This window comes from Panthera pardus, unplaced genomic scaffold, assembly GCF_024362965.1.
Source record: "Panthera pardus isolate Hobbes unplaced genomic scaffold, ASM2436296v1 HiC_scaffold_10, whole genome shotgun sequence".
Lineage (NCBI taxonomy): Eukaryota > Metazoa > Chordata > Mammalia > Carnivora > Felidae > Panthera > Panthera pardus.
In genome coordinates this window covers 9507183-9526732 of record NW_026526655.1, presented here as the reverse complement: position 1 = coordinate 9526732, position 19550 = coordinate 9507183, and the positions used below count along the sequence as shown (strand labels likewise).

Here is a 19550-nt window from a genome sequence, read left to right as displayed (position 1 = left end):
GTAGATGTGTTGTATTCACTATGAAAATAATCTAGAAAAACTAGTGCAGTGGCCTCATTCAGAAAACATATGAAATGTCCTTATTAGAATGGGAAGAATAACTTAACAGCTAAACAAGTGTTTTGATACTGCTATTTTTTCTTCCTATCGATAAAGTGGCTTCAGATATGAAAACCAGACGTGGTTGTATAAAAGAATAACTGTGGTGTTATAGAAGCCCTATGCCCTCACCATCAGTACTTCAGTCTAGACAGAGCGCTACAAATAACAGAGACCAACTATTAAACTTCTCTGATTCTCACACTTTATTTCCAAAGTTAGGTACTGAAATCACAGCCAACCCAAGAATATACTTCTATCCCTGATAAGCACAGGCCATCTCAGCCTAAGTTTTAACATTAAAGAAACGACGAATGGCCCGATTTGTGTCTTGATCATCTTAGAAGCAAAACATTTCAGAGTGACTCAATCATTATTTTATCTATCTTATATAAAGCCCTTATTTAGCATATTCTCTACCTAATTTTCCCAAAAAGATTTTAAACATATTTTGTAAAGGCGACTTAAAAGTCGCATTTCCAAAAATCATTTTAGCAACAACACTTTAAAAAAATTGATTTGCAGGGGTGCCTGGGTGGCTCAGTCGGTTGAGCGTCCGACTTCGGCTCAGGTCATGATCTCGTGGTCTGTGGGTTCGTGCCCCGCGTCGGGCTCTGTGCTGACAGCTCAGAGCCTGGAACCTGCTTCAGATTCTGTGTCTCGCCCTCTCTCTGCCCCTCCCCTGCTCATGCTCGCTCTCTCTCTCTCTCTCTCAAAAATAAACATTAAAAAGAATTAAAAAAAAATTGATTTGCATTAAAAAAAATTTTTTTTTGATTTCCCCACAATGAAGCTTAACTCACAGTCCTCCACACCAGGGTCTCCTGCTTCTCATCCTCCATCACCAGGCCCACCACTTCCATCTCCCAAATAATGGCTCCTGCTCTTCCCCAACCTCAGACAGCCACAGTCTGTATTTTTTTTCCAGTTCATTTCTATTTGGGACACAGTCTCTTCTCACCTCCGATCTGAGCCCGTAACTTCCTAGTCTTTCCTGACTAACCCAACGCCTTACAGGCGAGATGATCGCTCCGAAAGGAAACTCTGATTTTATCACACAAGAAACACTCAATGTTTGCTGAAATAACCATTCCATCCCTTAAAGTCAAAACATGAAGACATCAAACATATGAAATGCTGGTCATTTGGGTAAGTCCACCAAATTGTACAACACAACCTAATGTGGTACGTGACCGGAAAGCACAGAGGAAAGAAACATGGATCAGAGTATTTCCAATTTATCTATCCAATTGGAAGAGTGAAAGCCCTAGATGAAAGTGGCATTTTAAAAGACATAGTAAAAACAATTATGACACACAAAACAGATTCATGTTTTACCTGATGGGTTAGCCTTTGGGTGAGCAACGGGAGGGAATCTGCCACAAAATGAAATTCATCCGGCGTGATACTCTGGCAGCAATTGGCGGCGATCGCTAGTGCATTTCTTTGGGCATTTATGCTGAAGAACTCTAGATACAGCAAGCAGTCTGCCAAACCACCCTAAAACACAGGAAACCGTTCAAGTGAAGAAATGCCCTCTAACAGCAACTAAACAAACAAACAAACAAACAAAACTACTAAGAAGTCTAACACATCACTTTGGAAACATCATGCGTACCTTACAGAGATTGCAATCTAGGAGCTAGGACAAATGTGGATCTAAGATCCCCCTTGAAACGAAATACAGTCCTTGGGTGGCAACACCTACCGCCTGTAGAATGGCTTTACTGTGTCTGCGTGATAACATCTCCAAGGCGGTCAAGGCCTGCTCTGCCACATCAATACACTGAATAACCTGCAGCTGGGAACATAAAAATAGGTAACTTAAGCCCATCATTCAAGCTCTTTTCTAGTCGCTTATCTTCTACACGAATAAACAGTTATTTTCTCTAATTTCCATCAATCTCTATACTGCCTCTGACATGAAACCCACCATAGAAAACCAGTGATTTATGAGCTTAAGCTAGAACATACAGTCACTATGGTTTCCTTCCGACTACCTTGCTCTGTTTTAGGACACAGAAAAATAGGTTTTCCATAGAGAGTAAGCTAAACCCAATGAAATGACTTGAAATCTTCAGATTTACAATAAATGGGTGGTTTTATGTAACAAATTTTAGAAGTTAGCTTTTACGCTTTATATCCTATTCCAAGGTTATCAGACAATGCAAATTTTATTATGCATTAAAAAAGAAAGAGGCCCTTAAAACAGACCAAAAACACAACCTACCACAGGCCACATGAAAAAATTTCCTTTCTCCACTGACTGACTTTATGACCTTGAACAAGGCACTTTGTCTGTCTCAGCCTTCTCAGCTGTAACATGAGGGTATAAATAGCTATCAACCTCATTGGGATATTTTCTAGAATGAGATTATTTTAATTAAGTGCTTGAAGTTCTTCTCTGAAAGATTTTATAGTAATGTGGTAAACTGCTTCCATTAAAAATTATAAAGCTGAAATGATTCTATGAAATGCTTTATTAGCATCAACTTTAAACTACTGGTCTGCTAAACATAAAATATTTTTCTGGAATCTTGGCTACAAAATATACTTTGACTAGAAAATAGACACTAAAAAAAATGTCCTTTAAGGTGGCCTTACAATGTGATGTACCACTTTAGAATTTAGAAGTCAAGAGTCCTCGACTGGATTCCCCTACACCTGCTACCGAACGAGCTGAGCAAAAGCAGGATTACCTTTTCTAAGAAGACGGGAATTGCATCTACGACAACAGCAGATGATCGAGGAAGTGCTTCCATCATGTATGTTAAGGCTCGACAAGCATGGTTCATCTGGAAAACAAGAAGGCACTTTTACTCAATGAGAACCCAAAATTTAGATTTGGGATATTCAAAATATACCACATACTTACAATATCGAAATTATGTTCCATCTGCAGTAATGTTATCTGTTAAAAAAGATAACAAAGTGTTAGAAGCTACCTATATTCTTAGAGGAAAGCCCTAGAAGAACGGTTTCTTCCTCTATGTCAACGGAAATGGAAAGTATCGTTCAAGACTTTTATCATGCAAAAATAACATCAAGATAAAACCTAGCACACACACACAAGAAATGATTTATATTAAGGACGGCATGACTCACAGACTATAGAGCTCACTTCGGAACTCTGCTAGATGATCATCCCCTTTCATGATCCAGGTCAAAAAGAAAGCTTTCTTGTCACCTATAACCAACTACTCTGGTTACCTCCAGCCCCCCTTCAGAATCCCAGGCATCAATAAATACTTAATACAAAAACAAACAGACCGGCAATGCACTGATGTTTGTGAACAGCTGTCAGTACAGAGTCAAGGCCAATGCTTCATCTCTTGTAAATAAGCTCCTCTACAAGTTGAACCAAACACCATTTAACTCAGCTGTAATATGCACAGTAGTATAGAATCTAAACACAAAATCGATCACATCAGAAACAAATTATGCACTAATTAAAACCTAAGTTAATGTAATTATTCTACAAATACAGGAGAGAATCTAAATATTTTATTTACTTTCTCTTGTGGAAACGTCCTTAAGCAAATTTCAGCCATGTTTTTCAAAGGTGGGAATACCCCTATACTTCTAGGGGTATATATGTAAATTGTCCATCCTCCTGAAGCAGCCAAAGCTACCAAAGAAATTTCCTATTTGTGGAAGCAATCTGTCACGGTCTTCTAGTTCTAAATGGAAAAATTTTAATGCGTAGAATTTAAGCTATAAAGTACCTTTCAATTAAATTATTTAATAATGGACGTGAGATATTCTAATACAATATTCATTTCATAGGAGTGCCTTCTCAGCTCTGAATTATGCTGGGTAAGGTATACACACATACTAAAGGACCTGATAACTTTTTGTTAAAACACACACACAAACACATACACACATGCCCCATTTTGGGGTTCAGTGGCACTCAAAACCATCCACAATCAGTCATCTAAAACACCCACTGTAAACTGAAAGGGGTTGTTAACGTTAACAAGAAAAGAAACAAGTTCTTCAATTCTTAAGGTAGAATGAACCTTACAGACCATGTTTGGGAAAAACTGCTACAGATTCCTCATCACCAAAAATGACTACAGTCACACAAGTGAATGGTGATGGATGGATATATAATCACAATATTCAATTATGATACAAGATAAATCTGGCCAATTCATTAACAGCAGTCAGTATTAATAGCAAGAGCTGACTTGTGCGGGCCTACTGAGCACTCAAATCTAATCAACAACTAAGAAATTAAGTAACTTACATTATGTGCCAACATCTGTGCCTAGATTTAATAGCCTCTTTATCCGACTAATAAAAACTGCATTTTAGGTAACATAAGATAAACCTAGCTCTTTGTGGTTATTTTGTAACGAGTGGGGAAATGAGTGGGGTGAGTGTGAATATTAACAGAGGCAAAATGTAAAGACAGAAAAATGAATACTGCTTTCATTACACATTCAGAAATCAACATTCCAGCCTTCAACAGAATGGCACTGGTAATATTTAAATGCTAGTGCCCATTACCCAGAGGTCTGCGTGGCAGAAGGTAAAGAAACCGGCCCATCCTTTATCACCCCTGCCAGAGCGGAGCCACCCAACAACAACAGACAAAACAAAGACCATGTCACCCTGTGTTTCAATGAGCTCATTCAACTGCCCCCACGATTTGATAATGTGATCAAATGGGGCGATCCCGTATCTCAACCAAATTTCCGTCAACAAGACTTAACAAGATACTTATTTTTAACTTCCAAGGTAAAATATGCTGAGTGTGTTCATGATGTTTATGTTAGTCTTTTAGTCGACTTAAATTTTAATTTTCAATTATAGCCAAGTGTTCTCATCTTGAACTCAGAAAATCACCAAGCCACTATTTAAGACTCAGGGGCACATATTTAGTAGCGGCAATTTCTCTTCCTGTTGTTTTCCATTAAAAAGCTTAAGCCATTAAGATGTTAATAAAATTTTAAACATCAACTCACAACCGTGTTGAAAAGTCACGAGAAGATTTTTTTGTTTTGTTTCTTTGATTTTTGCTTAACGTAACACCTAACCTGGAAGGATTCACGTGGTATTATTCTGGCTTGAATGCTCTGCCATTGCATACAATTATCAAACATGAAACCTTTGTGACCCACAAAGACAGCCCACACAGTACTGCGTATGTATCACCAGTTTAAAAGAGAAAGCGTGTCAATTTTGGCGCAGTAAGTCTAGGTCCTACCCGATGGGACAAACAACTGGAAATTTAAGACCAGTCATTTACGTATCAAAGATGGGTAACTACTTACAAAGAAGTAGTTTAGCAGATGTACTGATTCATTATTACAATCAGTCACGAGTTCTCTAAGCATGAAGCCACAATCCGCTCTCTCTTAGTTCTACTGTATTTTAAAATTCACGATGACACTACTCGTGCTTTCACGGTAGCATCCAGAGAACAACTAAGGTAGAAAGAGGGGGGAAGTCTCTTACCAAAGCAGGAACGACACTCTTGACGGGAAACCCTCCCAGCGTCTCTTCATTTCCCATGACCAATAACTGACACATTTCGATAACCGCCTGGAGTTGCTGGCTTTCATCACTCGCCTGCAGTCCTTGCAGAAGCTGCTGGGCCTTAGAGCCTTCACAGGAAAGAAAATCGTCATTTTCAAACATGCAAGGAAATGGTTCCTAGGTGTAAGGTGGGACTCTACATGGTGGCTGGCTGCTTGTCTTCTTTGGATCCCCATGAAAGGCTGGATCTATTCCAGCGCTAACACAGGGTGCTGATACTTCAAGGCAGAATTAAATGAGTTGGATTTAGTCTACCTTAAAGTGATCTCATGGTATTTACAGATTTTTGTCTTTTAATTTTCCTTTTAAAATCAGACAAGCTGACTGGCTCTTACTAGCTGAAACAAAAAAATGGTATCTGTGAGATGAATATAAATTGTTACCTTTAACATGTATTTTTTTATAAAACCTGTTAAGTTTATTTATTTATTTTTAGAGGGAGAGTGAGCGAGCGAGCAGGGGAGGGGCAGAGAGAAGGAGAGAGAGAGATCCCAAGCCGACTCTGTGCTGTCAGCGCAGCAAGGCCCGACGTGGGCCTTGATCCCACAAACCCCAAGATCATGACCTGAGCCGGAATCAAGAGCCAGACGCTTAACCGAGGGAGCCACCCAGGCGCCCGTGCGATGTCCTGTCTTAAAAGGAAATGCCGCATACCTCTAAAGACCTGGTCAGCATAAATGGAATCCAGGTTAACAGAGGGCAAGAAAATAAAGACAAACGGAGCAATGCATCTAAGGAAAGAGACTGCAGAGAATGAAGTAGTTCTAAAAACAGGAAAAGACTGGGTTTTTCACCTCCTCTCATTCCCAGTGCAGATGCTGCCATCAGAGTGCGAGAGAGTACTTTCACTTTTAAGGCTCAAATCCATTGCCCAAACAACTGAAAAACACTAAGATTCAGCCACCACAGAGAAAGACTTGTCAGTGAACTGGATAACATACTCAAACATAAAGTGTGTTTCAAATTTTCACGAACATCTTCCTACTTGTGAGCATGGTTAACTCGATTAATGCTAACTAAATTATAACTGATACTACTTCAGGCCCCTTCTCTTCCTATACCTTTTCAAGTTGTTTGTGTATGGGATTTTTCCACTCCTGTATTATTAATGAAATGGCTTAGAAATGGCACACATTTGGAAACTTCCAATGAATGTGGAATTGACATGAAAACCAAAGTTTCTTTAAAATTGAATTAAGTTACAGTGATCTTCCTGGATGGCACAGCCTTTCAAAGGGACACATGGTGATCCTTGAAAGATTTATTTTTCTCTATCGTGTAAGACTGTGGCTAGTGAACTGGACAACTATTACCGCCTACATAACTTTAACATAACTAAGAGTCAATCCAACAACAGACCGCAAGAAAGTCAAATTCATATGGCTTGCCATCTTTAAACTTTTCCAAATAACGTCAGTTCCAGTTAGAGCAGGCGAATCATTTCTGAGTTGAAATGTGAAAGGCCAAACAAATGAATGGAAAGTAAACTAATGAAAACAAAAGAATCCTCAGTGGCTTCTAGATTTGCTTTTCAAGGATGAAACAGCTCATAAAAGTATACACTAACAGCACAACCACCTAAAATAGGAAAAACTGACACATGCCACTGGATGCCTTATCAACACAGAGGTCTTATCAACACTGGATGTCTAGGACACAGATGACGTCAGCATGATCAAAATCATCATCAATAACCACTGAACCTTTAGGATGTTCCTAAAAAGACCCTAAACCAAACCAAAATGACAATAAAAAGCCAAAGCTATCGTTTATGCTCTGATCAATTTTGGTTTTAGAACCTCTTTGTACTCTTAAAAATTGCTGAAGAGCCCCAAAGCACTCTTGTCTATGTGGTTTATATCTGCTGATATTTATAAATATGTTTGGAATTAAAAGAGAAAATTTTTAACTATTTGTTAAATCGTTACATATTAATATAAACAAAATTTGTGTGAAAACCACCATACTTTCTAAAACAAAAAAATTCAGAGATGACTACGTTTTCTGTTGCAAATCATTTAAAGGTCAAGATTACAAAAAGAACAAAACAAAAAACTAGCAACAACAACAAAACCAGCGGTATGACCACCTCTGCATCTACTCTCAATCTGTGGCAACACGGTTTGAGATGAAGAATGTGGAGAACATGGGCCCCAGTTTGCACAAAGACTATTAAAAAGACATGTACTTACTGGTAAAGACAATACAGTTAATAACTTTGCTTAGCAAGGGCATCCTCATGTAAAAAAAATGGAGTCCTTTTACTAGGAGCCTATGGTATTGAAAACTACAGTGACTGTTAGTGCAGTTTGGAGCCACTGCTTTGATTCTTTCAATCAAGCACCGACACTTTTACCTACCACGGCTTTTGCACCATCAACATCAACAAAATTCAAACGTGAAACAAAGTAGAAGAGGCAAAACCTCAGCAATTGTTACTAGAGTTCTGGCCTATGGATTCAGCGTTAGGGTTTCAGGAACAGCCAGCAATCCACAGACGCACACTTGAAGAACCACCATCACAGATCAGGGTTGGTAGGCAAACATTTTTTATAAAGAGCCAGATATTAATATTTTCGGCTTTGCAAGCCATTGGGGTCTCTGCTGCAACTATTCAACCCGAGCACAAAGGCAAAAACAGACAATACAGAAACAGATAAGCATGGCTGTCTGTATTCCAATAAAACTTTACGTACACTAGAATTTGATTTTCGTTGAATTTTCACGTGTCAGAAAATATTACTTTTGAAAGTTTCTCAGCCATTTAAAAATATAAACATCATTTTTATTAGTTCACAGACTCTATAAAACCAAGCAGGAGGCTGAATTTGGCCACTGGGCAGCAGTTTGCCAACTGCTGATATGGATGGAGAGAACCCACAGTACTGCTGGGAGTCACAGGAAGCTGATGTTCCCAACTGCATTGGTCCCACCGGACATGTCCTCAGTTCTAGAGCTGTGGAGAGGGCTAGGGATGAATCAGAAGTTTTGGTAAGACAGAACAAAACCTCGTGCGTTCTCATGGTGCTCCAGAAGACAAAAGTCCCTACAGAGGGAGGAGGCCTGCCTCAAATATGTACAGTCAGTAGGCCCTACCCCCCAAGACATCTACAATATTTTCAAATTGCATAATGAAGTCTCAGTCGACAGAGACCTGCAAGGTTCTCAATCAACACCGTGGGAGGGTCACAACATACAAACAGGGATGAGCCAGAGGTGTAACGAGTCATACAAAAACTGCAATTCTAGTCAAAACAAGCTAATGCCCTGAAGGGAACAAACCGATTAGCATCTGACCCTTAATATTTAAATACAGAAAAGGGGAAACCTTTACAGTAGAAAACCTCACTTGGGGTCTCTCCAGTTCTTCTATACAAAATGTCTAGCACATAAATAACTACTAGACACATGAAGAGGCAGGAAGATGTGACAGATAATCAAGAGAGAAAAAAATGGAAACAGACCAACATCATTAGAATTTGAAAAGTTTTTTTTTTTTTTAACTTTTTTAATGTTTTAAATTCATTTCTGAGAAAGAGAGACAGAGTATGAGCGGGGAAGAACAGAGAAAGGGAGACACAGAATCTGAAGCAGGCTCCACGCTCTGAGCTGTCGGCACAGAGTATGACATGAGGCTTGAACTCACGAACCATGAGATCATGACCTGAGCTGATGTTGGACGCTTAACTGATGAGCCACCCAGGTGCCCCTAATTTGAAAAGTATTTTATGACACACATAACCAAAACTGCAAATATAACCAAAGATAGACAACATGAATAAGAATGTAAAGCATTTAATAGAAAACCAGAATCTACAAAACAAAATCAAGTTACCTGTCCAGAAGTGGAAAATATCTGAAATTAAAAACTCATTGGTGGGTTTACCAAAAGATTAAAGATTTCAGCAGAAAAAAGAATTAGTGGAATCTGAAAACTGATCAATAGAAAGTTTTCAAACTGGACAAAAGGGAAAAAAAATAATAAACTAAAATAGAGCCAGAGAAACATGCTGGATGAAGCCCAAAGTCTGAACATGTATGATCTTGATACTCCCAGAAGGAAAGAAAGAGGAATATATATGAAGAGATCATGAGATAAGAGAAGCAGTTATTTCATGAGATAACGGCCAAGAATTTTCCAAACTGATGAAAGGTATCAAACTCACAGACTCAAATGCTCAGTCAAACCTAAGCAAATTAAAAATAAGTCACTAGGCTGAATACAAACTATTAAAAATTAATACTAATTTGAAAAAAACAAATCTTAAAAGCCAGAAGAAAAAAGACATTGCCTCGAAAGGGCACCAGTAAGACTTTTAAATAGCAACTATGGAAACCTGAAGACATTACAAAGTGCTAAATGAGAATTTTATAGCTGGGGAAAATATATTTTCAAAATTAAGGCAAATCAAGGATTTCTCAAAAGCAGAGAAAAATCATTACTAGCAGTCATTCACCACATCAAAAAAAGTTCTTCAGGCTGAAGGGAAACGATTCTGATTAGAAGAGAGGAACTGTAGGAGGGAATTAAGAGCACTGAAAATGTATGTGGACAAAGGAATATGGATGATCTACAACAAAAATTAGGTCTTACTGTGTTTACTAACACATGTATAAGCATAACAAATTAAAACAATAGCACAGAGGATGGCAGGAGGTAAAAAGAGCAAAGGTGTTGTACTCCTTACATTGTCTGGGATGTGGTAAAGTATTAATATAAGGTTGGCTATAATAAACCAAGGACATGCATTAACATCTCTACAGTAACCACTAACCGAGGTCTACAAGGATATATAACTAAAAGGTTAGAAGAAGAAAAAAAAATGACACCATGTTATTTGTTCAAGAAATACAAAAAGGTACAACTTCAAAAAAGGCTGATTTACAATAATCTATCCTAAAGATGACGCAGGAAAAAATACAAAAGCTGTGTTTTACTACTGCAATACAAGGAAGACTGGAAATGACCTGAATGTCCAACAGAGGACATGCTAAAAAAACTTCAGCCCCACGGTGGAGCACTAGGCAGCAGCTATAGAAAGTGAACCCCAAAATATTGTTAAGAGCAACATAAAGCGTATAAAGTTTACTACTCTTAGCTTAAAAAGGCAGCGCGTGTGTGGAATAGATAATATGAATTTGTTTTTGTTTTCTAAAGTAAATAACAGAAGGACAAGCCATAAAATTAACAAAGGTTATTTGTGTGGGAGGAGGAAGCAAGGCAAAGGGAATTGCAAAAGAAGATAAGACGTCTCTAAACATACCTTATTTATTAATAATTTGACTTTTTAAAGCATGTGAACATCCCATAAGTATAAAATTGAAGTTAAAACTTAAAAGTAATCTCTAAGAGTTAAAAGCAACACAAAGCAAATGAACCAAACCAATGTGGCAGCCTGAATATAGAAGCAATCATTTCAAATTACTTTGAAATACAAAAATCTGACCACAAAGTGAGTCCCAACAAACACCATAAGAGAAACCGTTCAAAAATTAAAACATTCTCATTCATATTGCTTTTGGTGTTACGCTGAAGTTTGTACTGTAGGAGAAAGTAAACAGAGGACTATGATATTATCACTGGGAACTGGAATTTGTGGCATGGGAGATACACGATAAAGGTAAATAAAAATCTTGCAGCCCTAAAATTTGAATTGGCATTAAAAGTAGAACTCCTTATTTTTATTTTAGAAGATAAAACACAATTATTTTCTAGGTTTGTTCATTACAAGCATCCAATAACAAAGATCACCCAGGTATAAACGAATATACCTAGACTCTAGGCAATGGGCTCTAAATACTATTTCATGTAAAAGAAACCAGGGTGTTCTGAAAAAATCCCTAATTTCAGATATTTGGGGTGGGGGCGGTGCCTGACATATCAGAGAGGAAGGAAATTAACAAAAACTACTGGGATCAAATCAAAAAGATTCAGAAGCCAACCTAAAAAAGACGCCATTGCCCAATATGACAATTTAATCAGTAAAAATCACAGAAATGTCTAAAAACATGTCTGCACTTGACAGTGATATTTAAAACCACAATGGCACTTTGTGGAGGAAGCAAAAACCAACTACTTTCCAAACTGGTAAATAAAGGCGAGAAAACCATTTTTCCTGTTACTCTCCTGTGTAGCAGAATAGAAGGGAGATACTCTTAATAGATTTCTACTTAAAAATCACCTCTTTTACTTCTAATAAATGAAGTCTGGTCATCAGATGTGAGGTACCATCATTTTATACTCCCTGTCATCTAGACACTGAGTTTTGATGGCAGAAGAGACAATCAGACTTTAAGGTACCTCCTCGTATTAGAACCCACTACCACTTCAGCAGTCTTTCCCCACCAAGGGACTAAAGAAAGAATCAAACTTGAATCTGAAAAATCCTCTGGATCCAACTGCCAGTTGATAGAGAAACACACTGATGATAGTCAACAGATGGAAACTTGACACCCATCAGATAGTAATTATTAAAGGAATCACTAGTTTAATTTTTGGGGTATGATAACGATAATCTGGGGGTGTGTATGTGTGTTTTAAGGGGCATTACCTTGAGCTACATGATAAAATGTTTATAGGTAATATAATGTCTGGGATTCATTTCAAACAATGTGGGAGAAGGGATGTGGGGAAGGGTAAAGACAAAGACTGGCCGTGGAGTAGGCAGTGCTGAAGCTGGGTCACAGGCCTGGGGGGACAACACTTCTTTCTACTCTGGTTCTAATCTATGGCCCACATTAATTTCATATGCAATGGTCAACCCTTAATATGGGTTTGAGATACTCTACTGTTAATACTCTCAGGCAGACCTGCAACATGTTTTCTTCCTAGCCTTCTCTAAGAAATAAATGAAGTGGCAAAATAAATGAATCAAATTTCTCTCAAGAGAAAAAAGAAGACGAAGAAGAAGAACTTAAACACACTAACTGATGGCAATGTACAGATCACATTTTGGTCTTGATTCAAACAAAAATGTTAACTGGATTTCTGAGAGGCCTAGAGCATTTGCACTCTAAACAGGCATTTAATAAAAGTAGGGATTCCTCTTCACAGGACCACAACACTGTCTAAAAACTTTTGTCCTTATAGTTACAAATTCAATGACATGCAAATGAAATGGTGCCTAGGACTGCCTGAAAAAGGATTTGAGAGAAAGGTTGAGGATGTAACTGAAACAACAGTTGCTGTGGGCTGGTGATTGTTGACGGGTTCACGGTTCATGGAGGTTAGTCTACTACTATACCCTCAACTTTGGGGTATATTCGATCATTTCTGTAATAAATATGTCCTTCCCCTTTCCTAAGGCCTTCAGTGGTTCCTAAGTACACGTACTGGGTTAAACCCCACACTGGCCCAAGGCCTGCCAAGCCCTACCTGACCTATCAAGTATCTACCCCTCAGAGATTTCATCTTTTACAGCTTAACTCGTTCCGCAGGCCCCTCAGACCCCTGTGGGGCTGGCTTCCTCACTTAAGGATCCACAAACTCACCCTGCCTCGGAGAAGGTTTCTCTAACCAGCCTACTGATATCCTCTCACCAGCCGACTTACATCCTTGTTTTGTTCTGTTTTCCTTCACTGCACTGATGCTATCTGAAATTTTTCTATAGGACAGCTGTCTTCCTCACTGTCAGGGTCACCCTCTAGCATGGAAGCTCCATATGGGAAAAACTCTGTATATTATCCTGTTTATGATTCAGGACAATCCCAGTACCTAATAAATGACACTAAATCAAAATCCTCACTCAGAAGTTCGTGAGAACTTTGCAAAAGGGCACATTATCTGAGAGCTGAGTGTCAGGGCAGCAAAAGCAAAACCACACCAAACCAAAATACCAGCTGCTTCTTAAATTTCCTGTCAAGTGCTAAGGCCAGAAACTTGAAAAGGACTTAAGTATAAATACACACATGTGAGCATATGTCCGCACAGTGCATCATGTTTAAAAAACAAAACAAAAAACACCTTAGAATACTTGATGGAAAATTCTATGAGCACATATTAGTAAGGTCAGAGTTAATAGGTTTCAGTTAACACTTCAGAAATTTTAAAGTTAATCAAGACAAGTCTAAAAATAGCCTGCTGATTCTATGGAAAACATTATCAATGGAGTTATTAAAAAATGCTTAAATGCAAATTTTGTTTAAGAAAGCTAAAGATAGTATGCTATACCAAAAGAATTTAACTGGATTTGTAATTATGCAAAAGTTATTCTTGTTACAAACTGCCACTTCAAGAGTCACTGTTTTGTCTACCATATATGACAAGATCTCTGGATTATGATATGTTAATTTGATTAAATGAGTCGAGCGACTCGTAATTCTGCTGAGAAATCTTTTCTCTAAGGCTCAGCTCTACGACTGACTGTCTCATGGATTAAATTTTATTATGCCACAAAAAAATTCAAGATTCAAACGTATGCAAATCATGCAATCAGATGCTATAATATAATCAATGCAATCATTTGAGATTCTTTACTATCCTAGAGTTAAACAAAGATCCAATCTTGCCATAAACTCTGGATGGTTTTCTAATGATTCCAATTCAGTAATCAAAAATAAAAGTACAAGTGGCGCCTGGGTGGCTCAGTCAGTTAAGCGTCCAACATCAGCTCAGGTCACGATCTCACGGTTTGTGGGTTCAAGCCCCACGTCGGGCTCTGTGCTGACAGCTCAGAGCCTGGAGCCTGCTTCTGATTCTGTATCCCCCTCTCTCTGCCCCTCCCCCGCTCACACTTGTGTGTGCGTGTCTCTCTCTGACAAAAAAATAAAAGTACAGAAGAACTTCGAGTTGATGTATTTAAAGGCAAGAATGCGCACAAACCCTATTTTTAAAAACAGGTTAATATTCGTGAAAAGCTCCTTACATGAAAGCCTCTTTACATCAATGCAGAAACAGTAAAAACAGCACTCAACTATTTATTGAAGGTTTTGGAGGGGGAGGGCAAATTCAAAAGTATTCACTTACTAGCTCCGCTTCCAATTGTTCTATGGAAAAGCTGTGACATCCGAGGACCAAGAGGGCCAAACAGATGAGGGGGAAGACCCCTGGCCTCTAACAAAGCTAAAGAAAAAAGAAAGGCGGGAGGAATAATTGAATTATGAACGCAGTTGATCTTACCTAAAAATTTCAAGCAACCGATTCATCTCTCATAACTGATTTAGACAATGTTACTTCCCATTTCTAACTTTAAGAGAAACTACCTTCAACTTTCAAGATCATTCTTAAATATTAATATATAAGTTACAACACCCACGTGCCGCTCCACGGCATCTTAAGGTTTTATGGAGGTACTAAATATTAGTGCCAGAGGGGACTGTCTCAAATGATCCAAGAAAAACCCAGAGTACATATTTATTTTGACGAAATTATAGGCTAAGTACCCTTGTGTTGTTTTCCCTGTAATATTATCTACCAATCAAACACTGGTCATGAGATCCTCTAAAAACATGAAAAATTATTTTTATAATGTCCGTAAAGAGAAAAAATGGGCTCACAAGACCTCTAGTCAAAAAGAGACTGGTGTAAAAGTTACTTTAGGAACTTAAAAGCGATCTGAAAGTGATTTATAAATAATGTTTCTTATCAGCCTCACACTGGGGATCTAGCATATAAACCAACTATCTGAAGACAATAAAAATACATACCCATCCACCTGTAAAGAGTGTATACATAATATAAGGTTGCTTCTTCAAAAGCACAACATTAAAATACCTGGTGTTTATGTATACACTTCGCATTCATTTTTAAATGCTGACCAAGAACACAAAAGAACACAAAAAGCACCCCACTGGATGTATTATGTTATCAGGCACCATGCAGCAATATACTCAACTATCCCCTTTTCAAGATCTTTCTTAATTTATTACCAGCTACACAAGCAAACATAATAAAGAACAATTTAAAAACATAAAAAATAAACATATAAGATTTTGTTTAAACAATAAAACTAAAGAGTGAGACAGATCATCTTCCAAATCCAAATCATCACTAAATAAGCAGCTTTTTTTTTGGGGGGGGGGGGAAGTATAGGCATTGCTAGATTATGTTTAAATGAGCTTATCTGAATTAATTTCAACAAAGCACAGAAGTAACAGGCGGCATCTGGTAATGGCTTCTTGTTTCTTATAAGCTCATTAACCGTCTTTACCTTGTAATCGTCCCATCTCGGAATCATCGGATTCACTCTCCCCAGAGGTGGTCATGCCCACAGCCCCTGCAACAGAACTAGAAGCTTCAAAGGGAGGGAAAAAAGAAGGTGAGGGTTAGGAGAGGAATATCCACACTTATTATGCCTGGTTTATCTTAAAAAAAGAAAAAGAGTTTTACGGACTATAGTGAATCATGGCAATTAAATGTGTCTGCCCACTGCACACTCAACTGTTCTTCTAGATTTCATCCTGTAGCTTTTATGAACAAGATGGCTCAAGTATCTCAGTGTTCAAGAAGCATAAAACTACAACCTTTACATCTCATTCATACACGGCTTTGACAGATTCCTCACGCCTTGTCCTGAACTCGCCTACCAAAAGTCCGCGAAGTTCATACTGCCAAAACCACTGTGGCATTTAACGGCTGGGCAATTAGTCACAAACAGAACAGAAAGCAAAACTGACATTTGGGGGGACATGTTCCGTGTAGATGAGTGTCTTCTTCGGTCTAACTTATTTCTGGACTGCAGCCTCGACACAATCCCTTCCATGTTTTAAGGATGTGCAGATTACACGCTTATTTCCAGGACCAAATACTGAAGATACACATTAACGAACAGCCCAGCACTGAAGTACAAAAGAGAGGACAGCTAGGATGTCACAACAAGTGCAGAAAAACAAGAGCTCAGACTTAGAAGGATTCTACTCCCCAAAAAGCTAACCTGAACAATGATTCGGTCTAAGCAGAGAGGTGGAGTCTGTTACGAACCTGCCCTGATGAAACACTACAGTCCTGTAAAACCAGCGGTTGTTCTGTTCCTCCTCTCCATGTCCGCTGAGTCTTTAAGCAGTTTTTCTACACAATTAACCCATGTTATGACCGCATTATCCACAATACCCTAAGCCCTGCACACTTGCCAGATGACGACAGGTCAGCCCAAAACAGTGTTGCTGACTGTTAAAAGAAGCACAGAGATGACATGTGAATTTACAGAGCTTTTCTGAAAAGATGCTAACATACCAGCCACCAACTGTGTATTTTCTTAGTAGTTTTCTTCACACCTCATTAAGTATCTTCTATGATTTCACTGGGATTTTTAGAAAATTCATCAAAAAATGGGTGATTTAAGAACAAGAGTTCGCAAACTGCGGCCCACGGGCCAAATTCGATCCAGCACATCATTCCGTCAATAAAATTTTATTGAAACACAGCCAAACTCATTCTTTAACAAGTTGCCTGTGTCTGCTTTCAGTCTACAACCACAGAGCTGGGTAGTTCCAACAGAGCTGATATAAAGCCTAAAATATCAACTGTCTGGCCCTTCACATGAAAGGTTAGCAACCCCATGGTTTATAGTTACAGGCGACCCAGAAATGCTAATATAAAAGCGTATCAGAGCTTGACAAAATGCATACTTTGGATGAAGAAAGAAGAGTGGCTACACTCTCTAATGCCACCTACACATGACATGTATAAAACGCTCACCATACGCAGGCTGTGTCTGTTTCCTCACAACCATACAAGCAGGTATCGTGAGCTTTTTCACACGTGAGCAAACTAAGGCCTTGTAACTTGGAGTGCACTTGCCCGAGGTCAGGCAGCTAACGATGGAGCACAGATACGAGCACAAGTGGTCTGACTCTTCATAGGCTGTTCTCAAGTACTGCATTCTATTGCCCCCCTGAATATACTCTGCAGTGCTGATTTTTTTATTCCAGTACAGCTGCTTCTTCATATTCAACAGAAATCTTGTTAACAAATACTATTATATTTTTTTGATTTTTTTAAAGGTTTCTTTATTTTTGAGAGAGAGAGAGAGAGAGAGACAGAGACAGAGTACAAGCAGAAGAGGAGCAGAGAGAAGGAGACAGAATCTGAAGCACGCTCCGGGCTCTGAGCTGTCAATACGGAGCCTGGTGTGGGGCTCGAACTCACAAACTGTGAGATCATGACCTGAGCCGAAATCGGGATGCTTAACTGACTGAGCCACCCAGGCGCCCCAACAAGTACTGTTAGTGAGGTCCCAATTATGACTTCATCTGTTACAGTGACTCTTATGCTTGCTTTTAAACTTTTCCAAGTATGTGGAGAGCAAACAAAAAGCTTTGACAAAGGAGGTAGATTTTTTTTTTAAATTTTTTTTTTTAACGTTTATTTTTGAGACAGAGAGAGACAGAGCATGAACGGGGGAGGGTCAGAGAGAGAGGGAGACACAGAATCGGAAACAGGCTCCAGGCTCTGAGCGGTCAGCACAGAGCCCGACGCAGGGCTCGAACTCACGGACTGCGAGATCGTGACCTGAGCCAAAGTCGGACGCTTAACCGACTGAGCCACCCAGGCGCCCCATGAGGTAGATTTTTTTAATGTACATTCTGGTACCACACCTTTAAGGAAAAAAAAAAACCCAAAAATTCACTTGGGAAGGTAATGCTGGTTTTTTTAGTTTCTGTATTAGAGGGTCACCATAAGAAGAGGCAAGGATATTCTGATTTTTCATGGAAGTGGAGGGCCTGTTTTAACAGAAATCAGTCACTGAACCCAAAGGAAAAAAGATCCTTCGCCAGCCCACTGAAGGCAAGTATCAAGCGTTAGAGTACTAAAGTGCCCCGTGAGAATCACAAAGCTAGATAACCAGTCTGTGAGTAGCGGGTCTGGAAAGTCATGCAGGTAAGGAAGTGTCATCAACCAACAGTCAATGACAAAGTTCTTTAGTCGAGGCGTCACACCTCCTTGGGCAACATGCACAAGATCTCTCCTGATACAGATATAAAAACAAGACCATCAAGCAGAGAAAATGTGATGCCAGACTGTAAGAGGTGTCCATCTTTTTCTGCTGATGTTTACACCAGTTACCTCCCCCATCTACTCTTATCTCTCCCATCTTCACAGCACCTCGAAAGACAGCTTCTAATACACAGCTGAATGAAAACAATGGAAAAAATATTGTTTAAATTAGAACACAAGAAATTTATCCCAGAACCCCATGTTTTTACACTTTAACTGATAAAGCCTCTTATGCAGAAAGAAGTGATAAAATATTAGAAAGCTGACAGAGTTCAAGTTTACTGGACAGGAACCTCCAAGGGTTCACCAGATACCTAAGTACAAGAAGCAACGGGAAGATGTTTTTTTGGAGCGTAATGAAAACTTTTGAGGAGAACCAAAACAGTCACTGTCAGTAATGTAATTCTGCCTTATTATAGGCCCTGGTATCAGGTGATACGGAAGCAATCTAACTTTTAGTGATTCTAAACAAAATTAGGAAGATAAAAACTTAAAAAACTGGGTTGCTTTCTTTTTACAAAATGACCCTGTTTATTTCTTGTGAAATTAAGATTCACAATGCAAAATCAGGTGCCAGGACACGGGCTATTTTTCCTTGCCATCTGATTGCTTTGCAGGTGTAAGGAAGAAGATTTCTCACTGTGGTGTCTCTAGTATCTGCAAGACTTCACCAGCACTATGAAAAGGTACACAGTTCTGATAAAGTCAAAAACGAGACCCCCCAACTCGTGGGCAAGCATGGAGAACACTTAACTTTCAACTCCAAGAGCTGGCATCTCTTCCACAAAGAGCCAAGAAGTTGTGCTCCATAGAACATTATGTTTCAAGGTGACCGAGCAGGCACACTGTTGTCAACAAATGTTCTTAAGAGTCAACAACACTGGCAAAGTCAGGGTGATATGAACAAGTTTGCCCAAGATGAAGCAACGTTTTCTTACTACACATGTAAAAAGAAGTAAGTTTATTTTAC

General features: G+C 38.9%; 1 protein-coding gene across 18 annotated transcripts in view; it reads right to left on the bottom strand.

Moving 5' to 3' along the window:
* Positions 1 to 19550, bottom strand: part of TRIP12 (thyroid hormone receptor interactor 12) — a 139012-nt gene that overhangs the window by 42714 nt on the left and 76748 nt on the right. For all 18 annotated transcript variants that reach the window (XM_019445666.2, XM_019445663.2, XM_053904013.1 and 15 more), the window contains 7 exons: positions 15795 to 15878; positions 14612 to 14707; positions 5566 to 5714; positions 2975 to 3010; positions 2799 to 2894; positions 1808 to 1900; positions 1438 to 1599 (listed from right to left, as the gene is read on the bottom strand). In XM_019445666.2, coding sequence (XP_019301211.1) covers positions 1438 to 1599; positions 1808 to 1900; positions 2799 to 2894; positions 2975 to 3010; positions 5566 to 5714; positions 14612 to 14707; positions 15795 to 15878 — 716 coding nt within the window. The remainder of the gene's footprint in view (positions 1 to 1437; positions 1600 to 1807; positions 1901 to 2798; positions 2895 to 2974; positions 3011 to 5565; positions 5715 to 14611; positions 14708 to 15794; positions 15879 to 19550) is intronic.